Here is a 20,236-nt window from a genome sequence, read left to right on the forward strand (position 1 = left end):
TGATGGATTGGTCTACAGTGGCATTCGGTGGTTTGTCCTTCCAAAATAACACAACAAGCTGGAAAATGCCCACAAGAGTGGCTTTTTAGTGTTTTAACTCTCGTCTAGAAATCACAGACGGGTCCTACCTCAGACACTTTTACTGATACAATACAATACAATACAATTTGTGTCTAGTTTAACCACTAACATAAAACAATATTGGCTGTCTATTTTGAAACATAAAAAGTTTTGCTCGTGCTGTGCAACATCTACAATCATGGATTACTTTATTCATTTTTATTTGCTTGGACTCCAGTGGGTTTTTATCAATGTATACATAAAACGTGTACACTGCAGGTCTTCAGTGTTTCTTATTTTCTTCTTTACACCAGCTTTTGGAAAGGAACGTTTTTGACCCAAGAATAAATAAGCCAGACGCATTCACTTTTTGTGCTTTTACAGTGGCTGATCGTAGCTCTGTTTTGTCATAAATGGCACTTACTCTGATTGATCTTAAGTTCACAGCAGTCAGCGCTTTTCACAGCAAGAAGTACAATTCCTGGTCGGCGTGGGGCCTCTCTGTGCGGAGTTTGCATGTTCTGCATAGGTTTCATGTACAATAGGCTCCTCCCCTCTAAGGGCCAAGACTTTCCTGAAAAAGAGTTGCTAATTCTCCTGGTGACATAAAGCTCAAGAAATACCACACCCATTTGCATTCAATTACAGCAGGGTAACACGCTCTCAACAACCACACATCAGACTAATAACATGTTTATATTTTTGAAACACTATGTGAAATTTGAATAAACGCATTACGTTACAATGAAACATTAACTACACTTAAATCTAGCCTATTTTGTTGTTACACTAATTTCTTTATTTTCTGTCTGGACCGCGGCACATAGTACAGTTACAGTGTATTTAATGAATACGATATTTTCTTCCTGCTACAGTAGCTGAGACAGAACACACCAAGCACTGATGGAGGAGAAGTGCATTAACGTCACCAGAATGTCCCCACAGGCCACCATAGATATTCATGTGCTGTATGAATTAAAGACAAGCATTGAGCATTACATGTAGTAGTCATTGCTCAACTACATTTAATTCTTATTAAAGCACAGTAAAATGGTAGTTTTAGTTTTGTTGACAGGAGCCTGATATCCTATTAATATATATATATATATATATATATATATATATATATATATATATATATATATATATATATATATACACACACACAGTATATCTAACTTCATCACTATATTTCCCTCTGAGCTAAGACTGCAGGAGTGGATCACCCTTTGGTCACACGTTGCTCTGTCAGATTCCAGACTCACTGCTGCCACTCAGTGGTAGTAACCAGTATAACCACTGGACATAGTCTCAAATTGAACTCGTTCGTTACCCGATGTTTTAATTTAACATATATATTACACATATTTATTATGACATAATTTTCCACTGATGCCAAAACATGTTATTAATTACCCTCAAGTAGTGTTAACATGCTCACTAAATGTCTATTGTGTTTACGTGCATGAGTTGTGCCTCACTCAATACAATGTTGACTTTCCACTTGCATTTCTAGCCACACCTTCCAGTCTACTGCTGTCTCACTGCCTAAGTATCAGCAGAAACCATCATCGGGACTAGAATCAAGAAGCTTTCACTCTTATCAGTAAGGTAAACTCAAATCCACTTGTCTATGATCAATAATTTTATATCAAATTGAATCTCTGCAATGGCAAAAAACTAGTTATTGTCATTTGCCCAGGAAAAACGTATGTGGTTTTACTGCTTCTCTGTAATGACGCACAAAGGAGGCCAAATAGTAAAAATGAAAATATTTAGGTTAGGTCACAATTCTATGTTTGTTTGGTATTTTTATACAGAAGGTCAGTGAGCAACAAGCTGGAGGGTGAAACACATTTTCATTTGCTGGGAAATAAAATGTAGTCACAAAATTAATCATAGGCTTTTTAACAACTGAAATAATATCTTCAGGGAAAATGTTAATTAACTGGAACAGCCAGTTTTTCAAGTACGTGCATACTTACTGACTCAGACCAGCTCAGCACTTTTCGTAAGTTCTAGCTCCCGTACAGGACATACCTGTCTCTCTTTTCAGGTAAATAAAATGGACAAGAGCAAAGAGGCCGAGGACCCTCCACCGTACCCCGGACCACCTGGACCGGGGTTTAACTTTGAGCAACAAGGTAAAAGACATATTACACTTAATGGTTGTAAGTGTATACTAGCTGGCCAATATTTACTTTTTTGAATGACAACATTTGGAAAGTGCTATTTGGTTTTGGAAGTTAATTTCTACCATGCATCAATTATTTTCAGCTCCACCAGTGTTTTATCAGTATGCAGCCCAGCCACAGGTGGTGCATCCCGGTGAGTCCAGTGTCACAGGATCAAGTATTGGTAAATCTTCTCTTGGCGTGACAGAGCCGGTGTGCTTTTTCTGACAGTGACAGTGATGGTGCAGCCACATCCCACAGACTGTTCCGGGCAGATGATTTGTCCTCACTGTCAAAACAACGTGGTCACTGTGGTCGAGCACAAACCCGGCGCCCTCACCTGGATCATCTGCGGAGTAATTGGCATTTTCTTGTGAGTGACAGAATGCACGTTATTCAGTCAATCAATCCAGTGTTGTTCTGATAAAACTATTTCAATACTAAGGAATATAATCAATTCTCAAAGTCAATTATGATACCACACAATGATAATAGAACAAGGTTTTAGACCGTCATTTTTAATAACAACCTAATTGCACTTTCCTTATTAAAACTCTATGGTCTTTAACTAGTTCCGACAACACTCAAGAGCATTCGAAAACTGTGCAAAAAGGTTGTAATTTCTTAGTTTCAATACTTGATCAAATGAATATGGCACTTGTATCGATTAGTATCTGTTTTTTGATGCTTTTGACAACATCAGTGTGATCCTGTGATGTGTGTCCACAGCCTCTGGCCGTGCTGCTGGATCCCATTCTGCATTGATGCGTGTAAAGACGTGGAGCACACCTGTCCAAAGTGTTACAATGTCCTTCATATCCACAAACGCATTTAGCACATGAACAGCATCTTCATGTTCTTTACTCTATTAGTATCTGTATTTATAAAATTTTTTGGGGGGTTTAATGAGACACACTTGTGTCAAAACGTCCTGCAAATTAAATTGTGAACAGTTCCCTGTCAGATACTGTAAAGTATTTATATGAGCCTATGAACTGGGGCTGTGACAATAATCACGTTTGAATCAAAATATTGATCTACTATAGTCATATTTACATGTGACAGCAGGTGGTTTTATGAGGTTTTTGAAGAAACCCTGCAATTCTGTACAGTGCATGTGTAATGGTCTGTGACGCTCTCCTCAGCCCAGAGTAAATATAAAAGACTTGGTTTACTCATGAAATAAGAATTTCAACCAGAATTGTACAAAACACATATCTGTAAAGTCTATGTTGTAACACAAAAGAAAAAATGATTTATTATTTAATTTATGTATGTATTGTGTTTGATATATGCTTAAGTTTTGTTGACAAATAAAATTGTATAAATGAATGGAAGTATCCAATTATGTACATTTAACAAGTAACACACAACTTTTAGCCAGGACTGAGCACTTTTACAAAACAAAACGCACATTTACGTTTTATAATTTTGACTTTATAAAAAAGGAAAAACATGTATTCAACTGATCACAAACAGTCTATTGCTGATTACAAGCGTAAAACAAGCTTAAGTTCACGTTGAAAGAGAGAAGCTGGACACTCTGAAGGATGCTTTTTCCCAGGTGCACTTTCACCGTCACTGGATACTGAGCTCATTATTGTGTGGCAGCTCATGTTGGAAAGGCAAACAGAAACCATAATCCATTGAAATAATATGAAAGTAATAACAGCACTAAAAGCTTGTCAGTGCACTTTAAATTATTTCATTGTATCATTTGTAAATCCACGCCACACAAGAGTTACAAGCATACTTCTCCCCAAAAGCTCAACAAATCTAGCATTAAACCAGGAATAATTAAAATCAAGGCTATTGTTAAAAACAAATCTCATAAGTTAATTTGTTATTTGATGTTTTTATTACAAAAAATATAAAGAAAACAGAAGAAAGAAAATATGTGTCTTCAGCCACTCTGTCCCGCCTTCATTTAGGGTTGTCGTAGGGTTGTCGTTTGCCAGATACTTTTGATACCAGTGAACAACAGAAGACGTTTGCACTCGGGTGAGGTGAATCCTAATCTCTATTGTTTTAAAATAAGTCTTTGATTCCTACTACTTATTTGTAAAGAGAGTTAAAGGGTCAGATACTTTTTATTAGTATTTGGTTGGAATGAAGCCCTGATTAACTGGAAAGGCAGCATAGCAGAAACTATTCCCGGAAACTTCGTAATAACATGTAGTAGGGAAATGATTCTTCTACCAACAAAATGTAATTATTTTTATGTATTAACCTTTATTTAACCAGGTGAGAAACAATGATCTGTGTGTGACGGTATAAGCCAGGTATAGGCACATGTCATTTTTGTATTCATTATTTGATTTAAACATTCTTTATGTTACTTTGACACACTCAACAATGAATAACTAACAAATGCGTTGCTTGCCTGGTCTCTAGAAATAAGTAGTCCTTCTGAAATGCTGCACAACTGGAATAGGAAGTACGGCTCGATTTACAATAAATCTTTCCTAATTTCTGTAGTTTGATATATAAACTATAATTACCTCCTGAGATTACCTATTTAGTGCAATTATAGAACATATAGGAAACTGGAAGTAATTTAACACACTTCAAATGCAGAAATTTTGTCTGGAATCCTAAATCCTAAAGAATCCTCCTTGTAAATTCAGACCCGAAGAAAAAATTTCCGCAATACCTTATATTTTCAGTAATTTACTTATTCCTGATGATTTTACTTTGGCTCCTTAACTGGATCGGAAACTACTGCCAAGTTTACACCTTTCTTTTTCTTATCAGTTATAGGTGACCATCATGGAAAAGGATCAGGAGCCCATGCCCATGCCCATGCCCATGACCATGCCCATGCCCATGCCCATGCCCATGCCCATGCCCATGCCGTACCCGTCTGCACCTGCTGAAGTCTACCAGTCTCCACCTTCTGGCAATCCCCAGTACACTGAGCACAATATAGAGGTCTACACCACTCAAATTGAGGTGGAACCAGGTAAGACGAGGGGAGAGTTAAGTCATGCGCCATATTTCAGATGGACAAGATCCTCAAGGTATCACAACTAACAATAGCACTCTCTTACTATACTTTCCAGTTCAGCAAGTTATTTATCGGTACGAAGCCCAGCCTCAAGTTCCAACTGGTAAGTAACTCCAAAAATAAAATGTCCACAAGTGAAAGCAATACGACTGGAAAATGAGGATTGTAAATGAGGATTGTTAAATTAATTTTGTCCAACCACCACAGTCATGATCCAACCACAGCCCAGAGAGTGCGCTGGGCAGATGAAATGTCCTCGCTGTCAAAAACTTGTGGTAACTGTAATAACACACAAGATCGGGCTGCTTACCTGGACTATCACTGGAGTACTGTGTCTCTTCTTGTGAGTAGAGCTTTATGTTTTAGTTTAATTTCTCTCATTTCCATGCCCTTCACCGTCAAAAGATCCAGAGAGAGATTTATTTTATGAATTAAAGTGTGGTTGGTTCATGTGGATTATACACCACTCACTAGAGTGGCCACTGGGAATCACATGGATCCACACAGTTTGATGATCATAACAGTGAATATTTTAAATGTACTGCATGAAGAACTTCCCTTACCATAAACCGGTAAAATATTTGTGTTGTCCCATTATACATTTGTCAAATATACCAACAAAATGTTAAGGCGATACTGTATATTGCGATACTGTATTTCATGATATATACTGTGGCTATTTTAGCACACCCCTAGTGGCCACTGCAATAATGCCCTATCTTTCTCCAAACCTTTACCTCAGACAAAAAAAGTAGCCTCATTGTTTTCATTCAAAAACAGGCAATTACATACTGTGCATATTTAATCTATTCATTGTTGATTTATTCTAACTTTACCCTACAGGCTCTGGCCCTGCTGTTTTATTCCATTCTGTGTGAACTCCTGTAAAGATGTGCATCACTCGTGTCCGGAGTGCCTAACTGAACTTCACATCTACCAGCGCATGTGAGACAGTGGACACTAAATAAACATGCAAGTGATGGTCCCTGTTGCCTTATGGATTGTACACAGAGATCTGATATGTTATACATGTAAGAGTAAATTTAAAGAATGATTTTTTTATACATTACTAATGTTATTCAAACACAGATGTAAAACTAGGATTGAGGGATACATAAAAAAACATTATTAAATTTTTTGATAAAATGCTTTCTCATTTTCATATATTATCATTTTGTCTTTATGGTAACCAACACAAATCAGCAGTAAACAACAATTAAGATGTCACTCTAAATTAACATTTTCATGAACTACGCATGAATTAATTAATGTAAATGTATGGTTAAAAATAGTACTCAGCTCCATCTACTGGCCATGTGATCAACTTACACGCCCTGCTTTTCCTCTACAGGGCACGCATCAGCAGATGGCCCATAATGGCCTTTATTGTTCCTGGACACAATAATTTTAAAAATGAAATAATTCATTTTTATATAATTATGTGGTATAATTGTGTGGGTAAAGTATAATTACTGGCAGCATTTTTGTTGTGATAGATTACTCAAATACACGCACACGACAAGGATAATCATCCAAAAGATTCAGCTGATGGCAGTACAGGGGAGAGTGACACAAACAGTCATTATTATTCAAAAAGATTTGATTACAAGTGAAATTAATTTAAAAGCACATTGTTTCTGTTAAGGCAAGGCAAGGCAAGGCAAGTTTATTTGTAGAGCACATTTCATACACAAGGCAATTCAAAGTGCTTCACAGCAGGAAAAATGCATTCAAATCACAAAGAAATTACAGAAACAGAAATACAATAAAATTAACTAAATTAAAAATTATCAATCCAACTGATTTTCTAAACTAATAAAATCACAAACAAAAGAGAAGAGTGCAAAGAAAAAATCCTTTCAGTCATATGCGCAGCTAAACAGAACAGTTTTTAGCTTAGATTTGAACATTGTCAGAGTAGAAGCCTGTCTCACATCTTCAGGAAGACTGTTCCAGATTTTAGCTGCATAAAACTGAAACACAGATTCCCCATGTTTAGTCCTGACTCTGGCACCAGCAAGAGGCCGGTCCCTGAGGTCCTCAGAGTCCGAGATGGTTCATATGGCACTAACATATCCAAGATGTACTTTGGTGCTAGGCCATGGAGAGACTTGTACACAAGCAGAGCTGCTTTATAGTCTATTCTCTGAGCCACAGGGAGCCAGTGCAGAGACCTGAGAACAGGACTAATGTGATCATACTTCCTGGTTCTAGTCAGGACCCGAGCAGCAGCGTTCTGGATGTACTGCAGCTGTTTTACAACTCGTTTGGAGAGGCCAGTGAGCAGGCCGTTACAGTAGTCTAATCTACTGGAGACAAACGCATGGATAAGTCTCTCTAAATCTGGTTTTGACACTATATTTTTGATTTTGGCAATGTTTTTTAGATGGTAAAAAGCTGCTGATGTTATTGATTTGACGTGGCTATTAAAGTTCAAGTCTGAGTCCATTATTACCCCCAGATTTCTAATTTGGTTTGTAGGTTTTAGAGCGAGACTCTGGAGGTGACCGCTAACACTTTCTCTTTGTTTCTGTGGGCCAAAAACGATTATTTCAGTCTTGTCTGAGTTCAGCTGGAGAAAGTTGTTTTGCATCCACATACTGATCTGTTGGATGCAGTGACAGAGTGAATCTACTGGTCCATAGTCACCTGCCGATAGTGAAACATAGATCTGAGTGTCGTCTGCATAATTGTGATAGGACACATTTTCACTGCGTATCAACTGACCTAACGGCAGCATGTAAAGGTTGAACAGAAGGGGACCCAGGACTGACCCTTGGGGCACTCCACAGGTCAGGGTCATGTGGTCTGAGACACAGCTACCAATTTCAACAAAGTACTTCCTGTCTTCCAAATAGGACCTTAACCAGTTTAGGGCAGTGCCAGTGATGCCCACCCAGTCCTCTAGTCTCTGTAAGAGGATCCCATGATCGACAGTGTCAAAAGCAGCACTTAGATCTAACAGAATTAAGACTGAGGCTTTGCCCGTGTCAGTGTTCAGGCGGATGTCATTTGTCACCTTGACAAGAGCAGTCTCAGTGCTGTGATGAGGTCTAAAACCTGACTGAAAAACATCAAATGAGTTGTTTATTAAGAGGAAATCTGTGAGCTGTTGGTAAACAACCTTTTCAAGGACTTTGCCCAAAAATGGCAGATTAGAGATGGGCCGGTAATGACTCAGTACTGCGGCATCAAGACTGCTCTTCTTTAGGAGAGGCTTCATGACCGCAGTTTTCAAAGACATTGGGAATGTTCCAGATTGAAGCGACATGTTAATTATGTGAGTGAATGGTGCTAACAAACTGTTCAGCACAGACTTTAGAAATCTGGTGGGTAACACATCAAGGCAGCATGTAGATGAACTCAGACTGGTGATGATCTCATGGACAGTTTTGTCAGTTACTGGTGCAAAGTGAGTTAGCTCTAAGTGTCTTGGTGGTTTTAGGGTAATTTTTTGCATTGTGGGATTTATAGCATTTTTAATGCCCTGAACTTTGTCATTAAAGAATAATGCAAACTCATTACACTTGGATGTGGAAATGAGTTCTAACGGCAGCTGAGCTGGAGGGTTTGTTAATCTGTTTACTGTGGCAAACAGGACACGCGAGTTGTTACTGCAGCTTCCAATTATTTCAGAAAAATATCTTTCCCTAGTTCTACATAAAATTAGGTTGTACATGTTCAGCTTTTCTTTGTAAATCTCTTTTTGAACCTGGAGCTTTGACTTGCGCCATTTCCGTTCGGCCCTGCGGCACTCCCTTTTCTGTGCCCTGACCGAATCATCATTTCTCCACGGCGCCTTCTGCTTATTTTTAACCATTTTAGCCTTTATAGGGGCGATTGTGTCCAGAACATTCAAAACACTAGATGTAACAGAGTTCAACAAATCATTTACATTATAACATGAGACATTTTCAAAGTTTATCATTTCCATAAACAGTGCACCTGTGCCATCACTTATGTGTCTCCTCTGAACAACTGCAGGACCAACCGGAGGTTTGGGAGAAACAGACAGGTCAAAGAAGACACAGAAATGATCAGACAGAGCAACATCGATCACATTAACATTTGAAATATTTACCCCCTTTGTAATTATGAGATCTAGAGTGTGTCCTTTGCTGTGGGTGGGGCCTCTCACATGCTGAGTAAGACTGAAGGTTTCAAGGACAGCATCAAGCTCTTTAGCGTTTCTGTCACAAATATTATCAACATACACGTTGAAATCACCTGTAATGACCAAACCATCAAAGTCTGTGCATATGACTGAAAGCATCTCAGTAAAATCATCAATAAAACTTTGGCAGTGGTGGGGAGGCTTGTATAAAACAATGAAGAGAATGGATGGAGACCGTTTTAGCTCCATTTTAAAGGATACATACTCAAATGATGAAAACACCCCAAAAGACAACCTGCGGGTAATTATTTCATCTCTAAAGACAGCACAGACTCCACCCCCTTTTTTGTTTTCTCGTGTTTCAGATTCAAACTTAAAGTTGGGTGGAGCAGATTCTATCAGAACTACATTTCCTGTGTTTTTGTCAAGCCATGTTTCAGTTAAAAACATAAAATCAAGATTATAAGAAGAAATAAAATTATTAATTAAGAGAGATTTGTTACATAAGGATCTGACATTTAGCACAGCAAGTTTCAGACTAGTTTCAGTGGGACTGGGCTTTATCTTTTCACAGGGAATATGAATCACATTTCTCAGATTGGGCCTGACTCTCATTTTTTTTTTCCATCTGTGTGATGATGTGACTACAGAAATAGCACTAGGGGGGGCTCTTTTTACATAGGGCCCCGGGTTGGTTTGATTTTTAATGTGACAATAAGTCCCGGCAACGCTGAGACCCAGTGCATCCTAGCTATGGGAGATACCAGGTAAAAGGCGAGGTTGGATGGGTGGTGGGGCTTTTGTAGCCAAGGAGAGTTTGGGACCAGGTGAGAGGCGAGGGGGGATGGGTGGTGGGGCTTTTGTTGGTGTAGTCGGCATAGCCCTTGCTATATTGGGCGTGAGTGGAGCCATCTTAATGCCTGATTTGATCAGACTTTCAAAATGGCTGGGAAGGCCCATGGGTGAGAGTGGAGATGAGAAGGAGAATGATGAATCTTTAGTGGGAGTAGATGTTGCAGGGGGAACCCAGGGCTGGTGTGAAGGCAGGGGCGATGACAGGGATGTTGTTGGGCTTGTCACAGATGGGTCCAAGGCCTTTGAAGATTGTTCCTTTGCTGGAGGCGGTGGAGGTGAATGTGGAGCAGCTGGAGCTGAATCCTTTGCTGGTGGTGGTGGAGCAGCTGCTGATGAATCCTTTGGTGGAGGCTGAGGTTGTGGTGCTTTTGATGAATTCTTCTCTCATTCCTCTCTTCTCTAACTATCTGCTCAGGACCCTGTCCAGGCCCAGTCCAATGCCTCAGAGCGTGGAGCAGGTTCTCTGTCAGCACCCTCACTCCACCTCTGCATAGGTGGGGGACATTTCTCTTAAACAGGTCCTCTCGTTTCCAGAATAGATAGAAGTTCTCAATATAGTGTAGTCCTCTCGGGGGACACTCTTTGGACAGCCATGTGTTCAGCTGAAGAAGCCGGCTAAACTTGTTTATCCTCCTGTCGATGTTTGGAAGAGGTCCACTTATGAAAGTTTTGATTTCCATTTTATCAAGCACGTCGAATAACTTCAAGAAGTCTTTTTTCAAAACTTCAGTCTGTTCCCGCCGCATGTCCACTGCACCCACGTGCACAATCAGCTGTTTAGCTCCTCCATGCTTAGCCATAATAATTGGAAGGAGTGACGTTATCTCAGAAACAGTGGCGCTTGGAAAAGAATGTGTGTTTATCTTTTCATGCGTCACGTGACTTATCGCCCTGTCTCCTATCAAAACAATCTGCGTGACCTTGGCTCCTGGCACAGATCCTCCTCGCTGTATTTTGGCCATGTCATCTTTCCTTTTTTCATTTAATTCCATCTCTGAAAGTGGTAAAAATCTGTTGGTGAGCTGTATTTTAGGTGACTTCACGTTATCTTTGTATCGTTTAGGCTTTGCTCCAAGTTTGTTCCAAGAAACAGCCTGGTCTTTCTGGTTTTTAGACAGTTTTGGAAACGACACAGAGTCACTGCGGTTTAGGTTGAAAGTAGCAGTTTTTCTTGTAAAAAGTGTGCTCTTCTTACCGTCGGTTGACACAGGGATGGTATCGTGAAGAACTTTTTCAGATTCCAAAACAAATATCCGTGTTTTCAGCTCATTAATTTCTTGTTGATATTTCCGACAGCGTTCACAGTCTTTCTCACTTCTTCTCCCGGACATGTCGCTGGCGTCAGATATGTCGTTAAATGCCATTCACATGATTAATGCATAATGGATATTGTCTACAACTGAAAGGTCAAAGTATGTTTGCAATACTAGTTAAAGCAGGGGTGGAAAGTAAACTAATTGCAAATACTCACATTGCTGTAATTGAGGTTTTTTGTTGTTGTTTGTAATTGTACTTTTTTTTTGTCGATTATAGTTCTAGCCTCTGTATGTACAAACACTGTTTAGCCAGAGCTAAACAGTGTTAAGAATACATAAATTGTTATTGCATGTGGTTTAAAACTTAATTCAGTGCATGTTGAACAGTCCAATTCAACTAGTTTTGTATAAATGACCGATCTAACTAATACTGAACTAAAATGTTGTGAGTGGTATTTTTCTTATATACTTTTTACCTTTACTGAAGTAACATTTTGGCAGTATCTGTAATCGGATACATCTTTAGCCATGTAACTGGACTATTTTCAGTATTCAAAACAAGCTAAAAACAAGTTAGCTGAGCCTTAAGATGTAAGAGACATATTTAAAAACAACAAAGAAAGCAACACTTTAGCAACTGTTGTTTTGGTGATATGAAAAATTACAATAGTGGGATATAGCCAATACTAAGTCTTTAAACTATTATATGGTATTATATGGTAAAGAGATCTCTGTGATGGACTGAAAAAATGTTGTCTATATATTGTACACAATTTGGTGCGATAAAAGCCCATGTGTTTACATTTGCCTTGGGCAAAAATGGCTCATCGTGTTCCACCTCATGAAAAGCTGTAGTTTCAAAAAGCACTTTCAAAATTGTGAACTGAACCCCACCATTTCCTATATGAAAATATCGTTCTCGTTGACCCATTCTTGTCTCGTGTCTCGTCTCATGGGAATTGTGTCTCGTCTCATCCCCAAGTATTGTCACTGGGATAATACCCACAGAAATACAAAGACATTAAATTTGCCGTCTACAGTTTGGTTTAGTCATTTATATATAATAAAACAAGTTACGATACAATGTTCATACCACAAATTCACTCCAGCAAAATTCCAAAGTTAAGGTACTAGATTATGCATAAAAGTTCATCTGACCGAAGTGATATAGGGACTAAATGTGTTAAAAGCCCAGTTGAAGTGACCGATGGATTAAAGAGATTAGGAGTGATGACCGGGGTTAGTCAGCACTCCTCTGTCACCCACATGCCGTCCTCTCAATGACGAGCTCATCCCCAACAACAGCTGACCAAAACAGCTCAGCAAATGTAATGAAACGCATTACTCCATATCAGTCATATGAGTATAAAATGACAGTATTTGCATGTCTATCACGACAATAAATCAAGATACGCTTAGGAAAGAGTTATGCCAAGATTTTGAGCGACGTTTTGGACTTTTAACTTGTTTTTAACACGCAACAGTGAAAAGGTAGTTCCCACAAATGCTGCTCGTGATCTTGATTCTTGCCCGTGTCACCACCACTTTGTAATAACCCTTTGTAAGCCCCCTGTTTGACCCCTTAAGCACACGCCTTTCTGTCACTGTCAATCTCTCACTGTTCACTGAGCTGTCTCAATTAGCTCGGAAAGTGCTTTGTTTCATAGATGTCACGCCCTAGCTACCAAGATTACTGCAAAAGGACACTTATAGAGCACATTATGTAATTTGTGACACCTGCCCATGTGGGTTGAGCACTTACCTGTGTTCACAGTGTAAATCCCATCTTCCTTTGGTCCCTTCTCATCTGCTGTTGCTCTGTGTAGAAGAGAAATGCATACAACATTAGAGGAAGCAATGACAGAAGGCTATGACAGACATGTGCAAGCGAGTGAGTAATGCTAAACTGGCTGTGAAGTGAGGTGCGTATGCCGTTTCCTATACCCTCCCAGTGACACAGGTGGATGATCTGCTTGCGCGTGTGGGGGAGTGGGTGAGACGCATCTCTGCTGACACCTCCGCACATACGGTGTAGAGCAAAGGAAAAAGAGAGCGGGCCGCGGACACAGGAAAAAGGGAGACAGAGCACAAAGAGGACAGAAGGAGCTGGAGAAGGCAGAAGATATATTTGACTATGTGGGTGTGTGGAGTGCCAAGACAAGCATCATAATTGTGGATTTGTCTCCGAGCAGTCGGACAAGTCACAGAAGCAGCAGGGCGCCAGTGGCTGGACAAAGTGTAGAGCCTTTTGTACTTGTAATCACTGGGCACGCTGACTTCAGAGAGGAGAGGCATTGTTTTCCTCAGACAAAATGGAAACGCACTCTGTTGCGCTGTGCAAAGTATTCAATTAAACAGGATTTGAAACGTTCTGCGGTATAAGAGGTGAGTACATTTTATTTTGATTTGTCTTTGTTCACTGTATTTACATAATGTGTTTACAATGTGAAAACCCTTAATGCTTTTTTTAAGATTGAGGATGTTGATGTTTTGATCAAACGGTGTTCCTGGGAAATGTGAAGGATACATTTTGAGCATTGATTAAGCTTTTGGAGACTGAAAACGACTCCTCAAAGACCAGTATTAGCTGTAGTCATCCCACGCTGTTTCCCGTTTCCATGGAAACCAGTGCCTAGTGCTAAATGCAGTTCTCATCTGTGACACCATTGTGAGTGTTTTTGATGTGTCTGAGTTGAACATTTTCAGAATAATCGGCGCATTACAGTAATGACTCTTATTTAAGAGCAGCAGTTAACAAAGCAGTATGTACCAGTGCTGCCTGTGCTTCAACAATTCCATAGGTTTTCACTTTCTTTCTGTTTCTAAGATGGCCGTTGGCTCTGTCATCATCTGTCTGGTATCTCTGCTGAGCCAAGCTTCGGCCCAGGTCTCCCCTCCTCCTCCCCGGGGTTGCAGTGTGGATGTGGAACCTCCCTACAGAGTGCTGTGTGACCTGGAGGCCGCATGGGGTGTGGTGCTGGAGGCAGTGGCCTGCAGTGGGGGGCTCACCTCTCTGTTCGTCTCTGTGTTCATGTTGGTCAAACTGCGCTCCATATCGGACCCAGCTCGTCGCTCCGGCCTGGGCCCTCTACTCCTGCTCCTGATCACTCTCCTGGGTCTGTTCACCATATCTCTGGCCTTTCTGGTAGGAAAGAACCAGTGGCTGTGTGTGGTGCGCAGGGCCTTCTGGGGACCTCTCTTTGCCCTGTGCTTCTCTAGCCTGGTGGTGCAGGGTGTGAGGCTGCGGAGGCTTGTGGCTGGAAGGTCTAGTCCCTCAGGCAGCACACTGGCAGCTCTGGGTCTGGCTCTGGCTCTGGTTCAAGGCATTATTTCTGCTGAGTGGGTTCTGCTGACAGTGATCAGAGAGGGGCATCCAGCTTGTGAATATCCACCTTTGGACTTTGCCCTGATTTGCAGCTACACACTGGGATTGCTCCTCATAGCGATGGGTCTATCTTTGGGGGTGGTCCTGTGTGGAGGGGAGCTGGGAGCAGATGGAGGAGGCAGTGACGATGACAGAGAGTCTGAAAGTGAGAAACGGAGGTGGAAGTGTAATGCTGTTTGGCTGTTCCTGTCCTGCCTCACGTCAGCGCTGCTCTGGGTGGCCTGGCTAGGCTTCTATCTGTACGGCAGCCAGGCGCTCAAGACCAAGGCTAAAGCAGAAAAATCTGGAAAAGGAGAGAGTAAAGACATGAGGGTGTTGGACGAACCTGCTCTAGCAGTGGCTCTTGTGATCCAGGGCTGGATTTTACTCTTGTTCCATGCTATCCCAGAAGTGCACCTGAACCTCAGGACACCCCTCGAGTCCACCACACAGGACTACTATGAGACCAGTAAGAGCAACCCTTCTTCCCACTTTGAAGAAACTTCGCACTCTCACCGACCCTTTGCAATGGAGGAACAGAGTGAATGTAGGTTTCTATGTTTGTGTATGTTTAATTTTGTTTGTTTGTTTGTTATTGTGAATTGTGTTCAATTTCTAAACTTACCAGGGTATTGAAGCCTCTGGCTGATTTATAGCTCACATTTAGTTTCCATATAGACTCCTCCAGCCATTTTTAGCATCTGAATCTTCTGCAGTATGTACAGTATGAGTCATTTCACTTGGATGGCTCTTGGTACAGAAGGGGGAACAAGCCAAGCATCGAGGTTAAACACAAAGGAACAGGCTGTGGTGAGAAATTATTAAAGCTGCATTTTAAAATGCAGCAAATGTACTGTGGTACATGCTGTGACAGAAAACAGGTAACAAAAGGTGCATTATGTAATCAAGGCCCTTAACAAGTGGAGGGACAGGCCACTGCAGTGAGCGAGAAGCATGTCGCAATTTACAGTATTGTGGAGAAGTATTAAGAGGGTGTCAATTAAATGTAGCTTTCATAATCCTATTGTAAATTCTCTATATTTATACATACTTTTCTCAAACTGAGCTGCATATTATACAAAAGGTGTTGAAACGCATGACTTCACTTGTCATCCTCAGTGTTTTACAGTCTTTCATTGCACCTATTTAGGAAATGTCATCCCTCCAGTTGCATTTATTATGAGAAAGTTCCAGTACTTGATTCGACAATAGGTCACGGTAGTATTTCCCCTACAATTGTAAATATGATACATAAATCATGCTTTTTCTTACTCCCTTTTCCCCATAAAGCTCTTCGCAGTGGGACGTACCACAGCAGCCATGGAAGTGTCCGACCTGGCATTGCCTTCAGAGGCCATGTCTACCAGCCCACTGAGATGGCTCTAGTGATGAATGGTGGCACAGTAAGTGAGGCCTATGCCTATGAGCTTTTTCCAAATGTCATCAGGCTAGCAGCTCAACTGTATTTTTACTTTCAGATGCCCACGGCTCCAGTTAACTACACAGGGCGAAGGTTATGGTAAATGGATCAGACATTTTTGTTTGCCAAGAATAAGAAACTGCACTGAGAACCTTACAACAATGAAAGTTTTGCAATGGATTTGATATGTTTTGAGCATTGTGTACATGCAAACTTATTTTATTGCAAAATCTGAGACATCTGGAAAATGGGTCAAAATATATAAGGTATGTATCAGAATCATTATTAGTGTGGAAGTTGGTCTTTAGATTATGCTGCTGCTGCTGCTGCTGCTGCTGCTGCTGCTGCTGCTGATGATGATGATGATGGGAGAAAAGTCAATTGAATGTATTAATAAGAAGCCATTTTGCCTGGTAGCTCCAAGTTCAATGTGGTTGCTGTACACTTTTGTGTAAAAGTAGCTTCCTACAGTTTTCAAACTTGGATGCCATCATCAATTAGTCTGCAATTGCATTTAAAGCCTAAAGCCTTTGTCTCCAAACATTACTATCCAGCTCTCTACCAATGCTACTATAGATGTAATATCTCTGTTACTGATTTAGATTTGGGGGTGAAGCAAGAAGCCATCTATTAGTGCACTGCAAATATGACAGTGTAATATAGAATGTTGCACTACTAGCCTCCTGAGTGCATTTTAATCACCCAAATTGCATGAAATGGGTGATGTAGTCAATTTGTATTCAGTATTGTATTTTGTACAGAAATACATGTTCTTATTCTAAATGTTTACAAGTCCTGGTCATTGACATGGCTTGTGCCAACACTTTACTATAGCAACTTATACGCAATGCTCAGATTCATTTAGCTTAGGTTTTTACCATTCAGCTATTTTTTCCAACTTCTTTGGGTTTGAAAAACATTTGAAATATGTAAAAAAGTATTTTAAATCAAATGTTTGTAATAGTGAATTATTGAACTGCATAAATTCAATGAAATAAGATCCTGTTGTGTTTAATATTCTTTGCAATTACTTTCAGTGCTCAAAAGATTATGTTTACATGTTTGTGCTATGACGACATAATTAAGACATCTTTGTATCAGTGAGAATGTTTTTTAATCAAAGTATAATACGCAAATACAGTATTTTAATGGTTACTGTTATATGGCAGCTTTACATGAGATGTACGTGTTATGCACAGTGTAATTTATACATTGTAGGCAGTTGCCTTCTGATGGTGGTACCAATCAAACTCTGAAATGTCAAAGTCTAATGTAACAAATAGTTGCAGGCAATATTTTAAGAGCACAAACCAGTCAAGTTTACAGCTGTATCTGTGTTGTGTAAACTTTAAAGGTCCAAGTCATCAAATAGATGATTTTTTTGATGTTCATTAGGCAAATGCGTACCCCTACTGTGCTGTTTATCCTTGCATTGTTGCTCTTGTAATAATATATCCCTTTCATTGCAAATGTTTAAGAAATAAATGAATCATGTAATTGACCTAGGTGTGACTTATGTTTGACTGGCCTGGCTGGCGATCAGTTCCCCCTACTTTCTGTTCGAATGCAAGAGGGTCGGGAACAACGGCCTAATTTGGGACGTGACAATCACAGCTGCTTATTTGTAGCACTTCTCAAATACGGAAGACAACTCTGGAATATTTTTGTTTCTTTCAAAAACAAGTACATAACTTCTTCTTCCTTAGATCAGTGGCTCTCAACCTAGGGTTGGGGACCCCCATGGGATCACATAATAATTTTAGGGGGTCCCCAGATGATATGGGGAGATTGTTTATATTATGCAATAGTCTTAAACAAGGCTTGACTCACTTCAAATGCAATGGATAGCACTAGCCCGCTAACCCCCGCTAGCCCTCATTCCAAATAGAAATGAATTCGGCTCCATATTACCTGCTATAACTGCTATAAATGCTATAACTGCTAGCCACGATTGGCTTTGTCATTGCCTGATTTGGACCCTTACACAATTTGGCACATTCTTTTTCAATTGCGCATGCCAAGATACATTGTCGTTGTTATGATAACCATACTAAAGACTAGCCATATTTTTGAGATTTGTTCAATTGAATTTACTTTGTAAAAATTATACATTCAAACAGTTGATACGCGTTAGAAAACAGAACAGAGCTGAGTAAAGTTTGAGTTTCTCGTGTAAAACTCTTCCTAAGATTAAACTCAGTGAAAGAGTACTTTTCATTTAAAATTATGTTTTTTAGTAATGTTGAGCCAGATATTATGCAGTCATTAGTTGCTGATGATGAAGCCTTGTGGAAAAGAGGAAAGAATAATAAGAATAATAATGTGCAAAGTCAAATCCAAAGAACGATAAGAACGGTTGAAAACTGGTCGCACATCTGGGGATTTAAGTTCACCATGGAGAAAACAAAGTCAATGCTTTTTTTGCAGGAAAAAAAGGTTTTAGATTTTTGGGACTTTTTTTTATTCAAAGCTTTTATAGAATGAGCACATAAGGATGAGGCGTTTGTCTGGATGTGAATGGGGGGCAGATAGAGCTGCTTTTCAAAATATATACATTGCTTTGATGAGATAAGTGATGGATTATGGGTGCCTGATGTATAGAGAAGTGTAATAATATCAGGGCTTGCAAAATCAAGCCCTGATATTATGCTGTGGAGCTTTAAAGATGTCCCCTGTTATAGCTGTTCAGGTTGAGATGGGAGAGTTGCCTTTAGATCTGAGACATACACAAAGCCATGATGCAGTACTGGATAAACTTACAGGGACATGGGGAAGAGCGGCATTGTGCAGTTTAAACTCTCTTGCCATGTTGGAAAGTGGAAAAGCAAAGACATCATGCTTTGCTTGGACAGCAAGTAAAATTGTAATTGAGATGGGAATCCAGGGGAGAAAATATATTCCTGCCGTGTCCGGCCCAGTTACACCTTTTGGCTACAGTTGATGTTGATTTGTATGTTCACAAGATGAAAAGTAGAGATGGGAGGAATTTAATGGTGTCTGTGTATGAGAGAATTCGGAATATTTACTCAAGTTGCATTGTCATTAATACAGATGGGTCCAAAGAACCGGAATCGGGGAAAATAGGTTTTGCGTTTGTTATACCATAGTAAAATTTCCAAAAAAAGCAGAGAACATCTGATCACCTTGGAGTTTATACAGTAGAGGTGATTGTCTGTGTAATCCCTCATTCGTCCGGGAGTATTTCATTGTAGAAAAAGATTCAGTTGTAGTTAACCTAACCCTTTGTAAGATGCCTTCCATATGACTACAGCTGAATCTTTTTCTACAGAAGAGATGATTGCAATTATGAAGGTGTTGCAGTGGGTAGAACAGAATATAATTGAAATGGGCCTTTATTCGTTCTGACTCATTTCATCGCAGAGCCGACCAGACCTACTCTATGAAGTATATGAAATTTGTTAAGACTTGCTTCTCAGCAAATTCATGTCAAATGTCACGCGTTTGTCTCCAGTAGATTAGACTACTGTAACGGCCTGCTCACTGGTCTCTCCAAACGAGCTGTAAAACAGCTGCAGTACATCCAGAACGCTGCTGCTCGGGTCCTGACTAGAACCAGGAAGTATGATCACATTAGTCCTGTTCTCAGGTCTCTGCACTGGCTCCCTGTGGCTCAGAGAATAGACTTTAAAGCAGCTCTGCTTGTGTACAAGTCTCTCCATGGCCTAGCACCAAAGTACATCTTGGATATGTTAGTGCCATATGAACCATCTCGGACTCTGAGGACCTCAGGGACCGGCCTCTTGCTGGTGCCCAGAGTCAGGACAAAACATGGGGAATCTGCGTTTCAGTTTTATGCAGCTAAAATCTGGAACAGTCTTCCTGAAGATGTGAGACAGGCTTCTACTCTGACAATGTTCAAATCTAAGCTAAAAACTGTTTTGTTTAGCTGCGCATATGACTAAAAGGATTTTTTCTTTGCACTCTTCTCTTTTGTTTGTGATTTTATTAGTTTAGAAAATCAGTTG

At 40.1% G+C, this 20,236-nt stretch overlaps 2 protein-coding genes across 3 annotated transcripts; both read left to right on the plus strand.

Annotated features, from left to right (window-relative positions):
• Positions 1-1,575: 1,575 nt before the first annotated feature.
• On the plus strand, positions 1,576-3,479 carry LOC140377731 (LITAF domain-containing protein-like). Of its 2 annotated transcripts, XM_072463278.1 has the most exons (5): positions 1,576-1,671; positions 2,117-2,204; positions 2,338-2,388; positions 2,466-2,607; positions 2,964-3,479. In XM_072463278.1, the coding sequence occupies exons 2-5, from the start codon at positions 2,126-2,128 to the stop codon at positions 3,067-3,069; spliced, it is 378 nt and encodes a 125-aa protein (XP_072319379.1). In that variant the 5' UTR covers positions 1,576-1,671; positions 2,117-2,125; the 3' UTR covers positions 3,070-3,479. The 2 variants fall into 2 exon arrangements, with proteins under 2 accessions (XP_072319379.1, XP_072319378.1); XM_072463277.1 differs by lacking the exon at positions 1,576-1,671 and having other exon boundaries at positions 2,079-2,204.
• A 9,826-nt stretch (positions 3,480-13,305) lies between these two features.
• Positions 13,306-17,751, plus strand: gprc5bb (G protein-coupled receptor, class C, group 5, member Bb). Its single transcript, XM_072462786.1, has 4 exons — positions 13,306-13,851; positions 14,294-15,377; positions 16,121-16,233; positions 16,309-17,751. Exons 2-4 carry the CDS (start codon positions 14,294-14,296, stop codon positions 16,351-16,353), a joined length of 1,242 nt encoding a protein of 413 aa, XP_072318887.1. The 5' UTR covers positions 13,306-13,851; the 3' UTR covers positions 16,354-17,751.
• The last annotated feature ends 2,485 nt before the right edge of the window (positions 17,752-20,236 follow it).

Source organism: Eucyclogobius newberryi, unplaced genomic scaffold, assembly GCF_026437365.1.
Source record: "Eucyclogobius newberryi isolate DKJ021-1_F unplaced genomic scaffold, fEucNew1.0.hap1 SCAF_4, whole genome shotgun sequence".
NCBI lineage: Eukaryota > Metazoa > Chordata > Actinopteri > Gobiiformes > Gobiidae > Eucyclogobius > Eucyclogobius newberryi.

Coding starts and splice junctions, on each gene's coding strand:
- LOC140377731 (XM_072463278.1), top strand. CDS start 2,126: ATGGACAAGAGCAAAGAGGCCGAGGACCCTCCACCGTACCCCGGACCA. Junction 2,389..2,465: donor GCCACAGGTGGTGCATCCCG/GTGAGTCCAGTG, acceptor TTTTTCTGACAG/TGACAGTGATGGTGCAGCCA. Junction 2,608..2,963: donor GGAGTAATTGGCATTTTCTT/GTGAGTGACAGA, acceptor GTGTGTCCACAG/CCTCTGGCCGTGCTGCTGGA.
- gprc5bb (XM_072462786.1), top strand. CDS start 14,294: ATGGCCGTTGGCTCTGTCATCATCTGTCTGGTATCTCTGCTGAGCCAA. Junction 15,378..16,120: donor AATGGAGGAACAGAGTGAAT/GTAGGTTTCTAT, acceptor TTCCCCATAAAG/CTCTTCGCAGTGGGACGTAC. Junction 16,234..16,308: donor TAGTGATGAATGGTGGCACA/GTAAGTGAGGCC, acceptor TTTTACTTTCAG/ATGCCCACGGCTCCAGTTAA.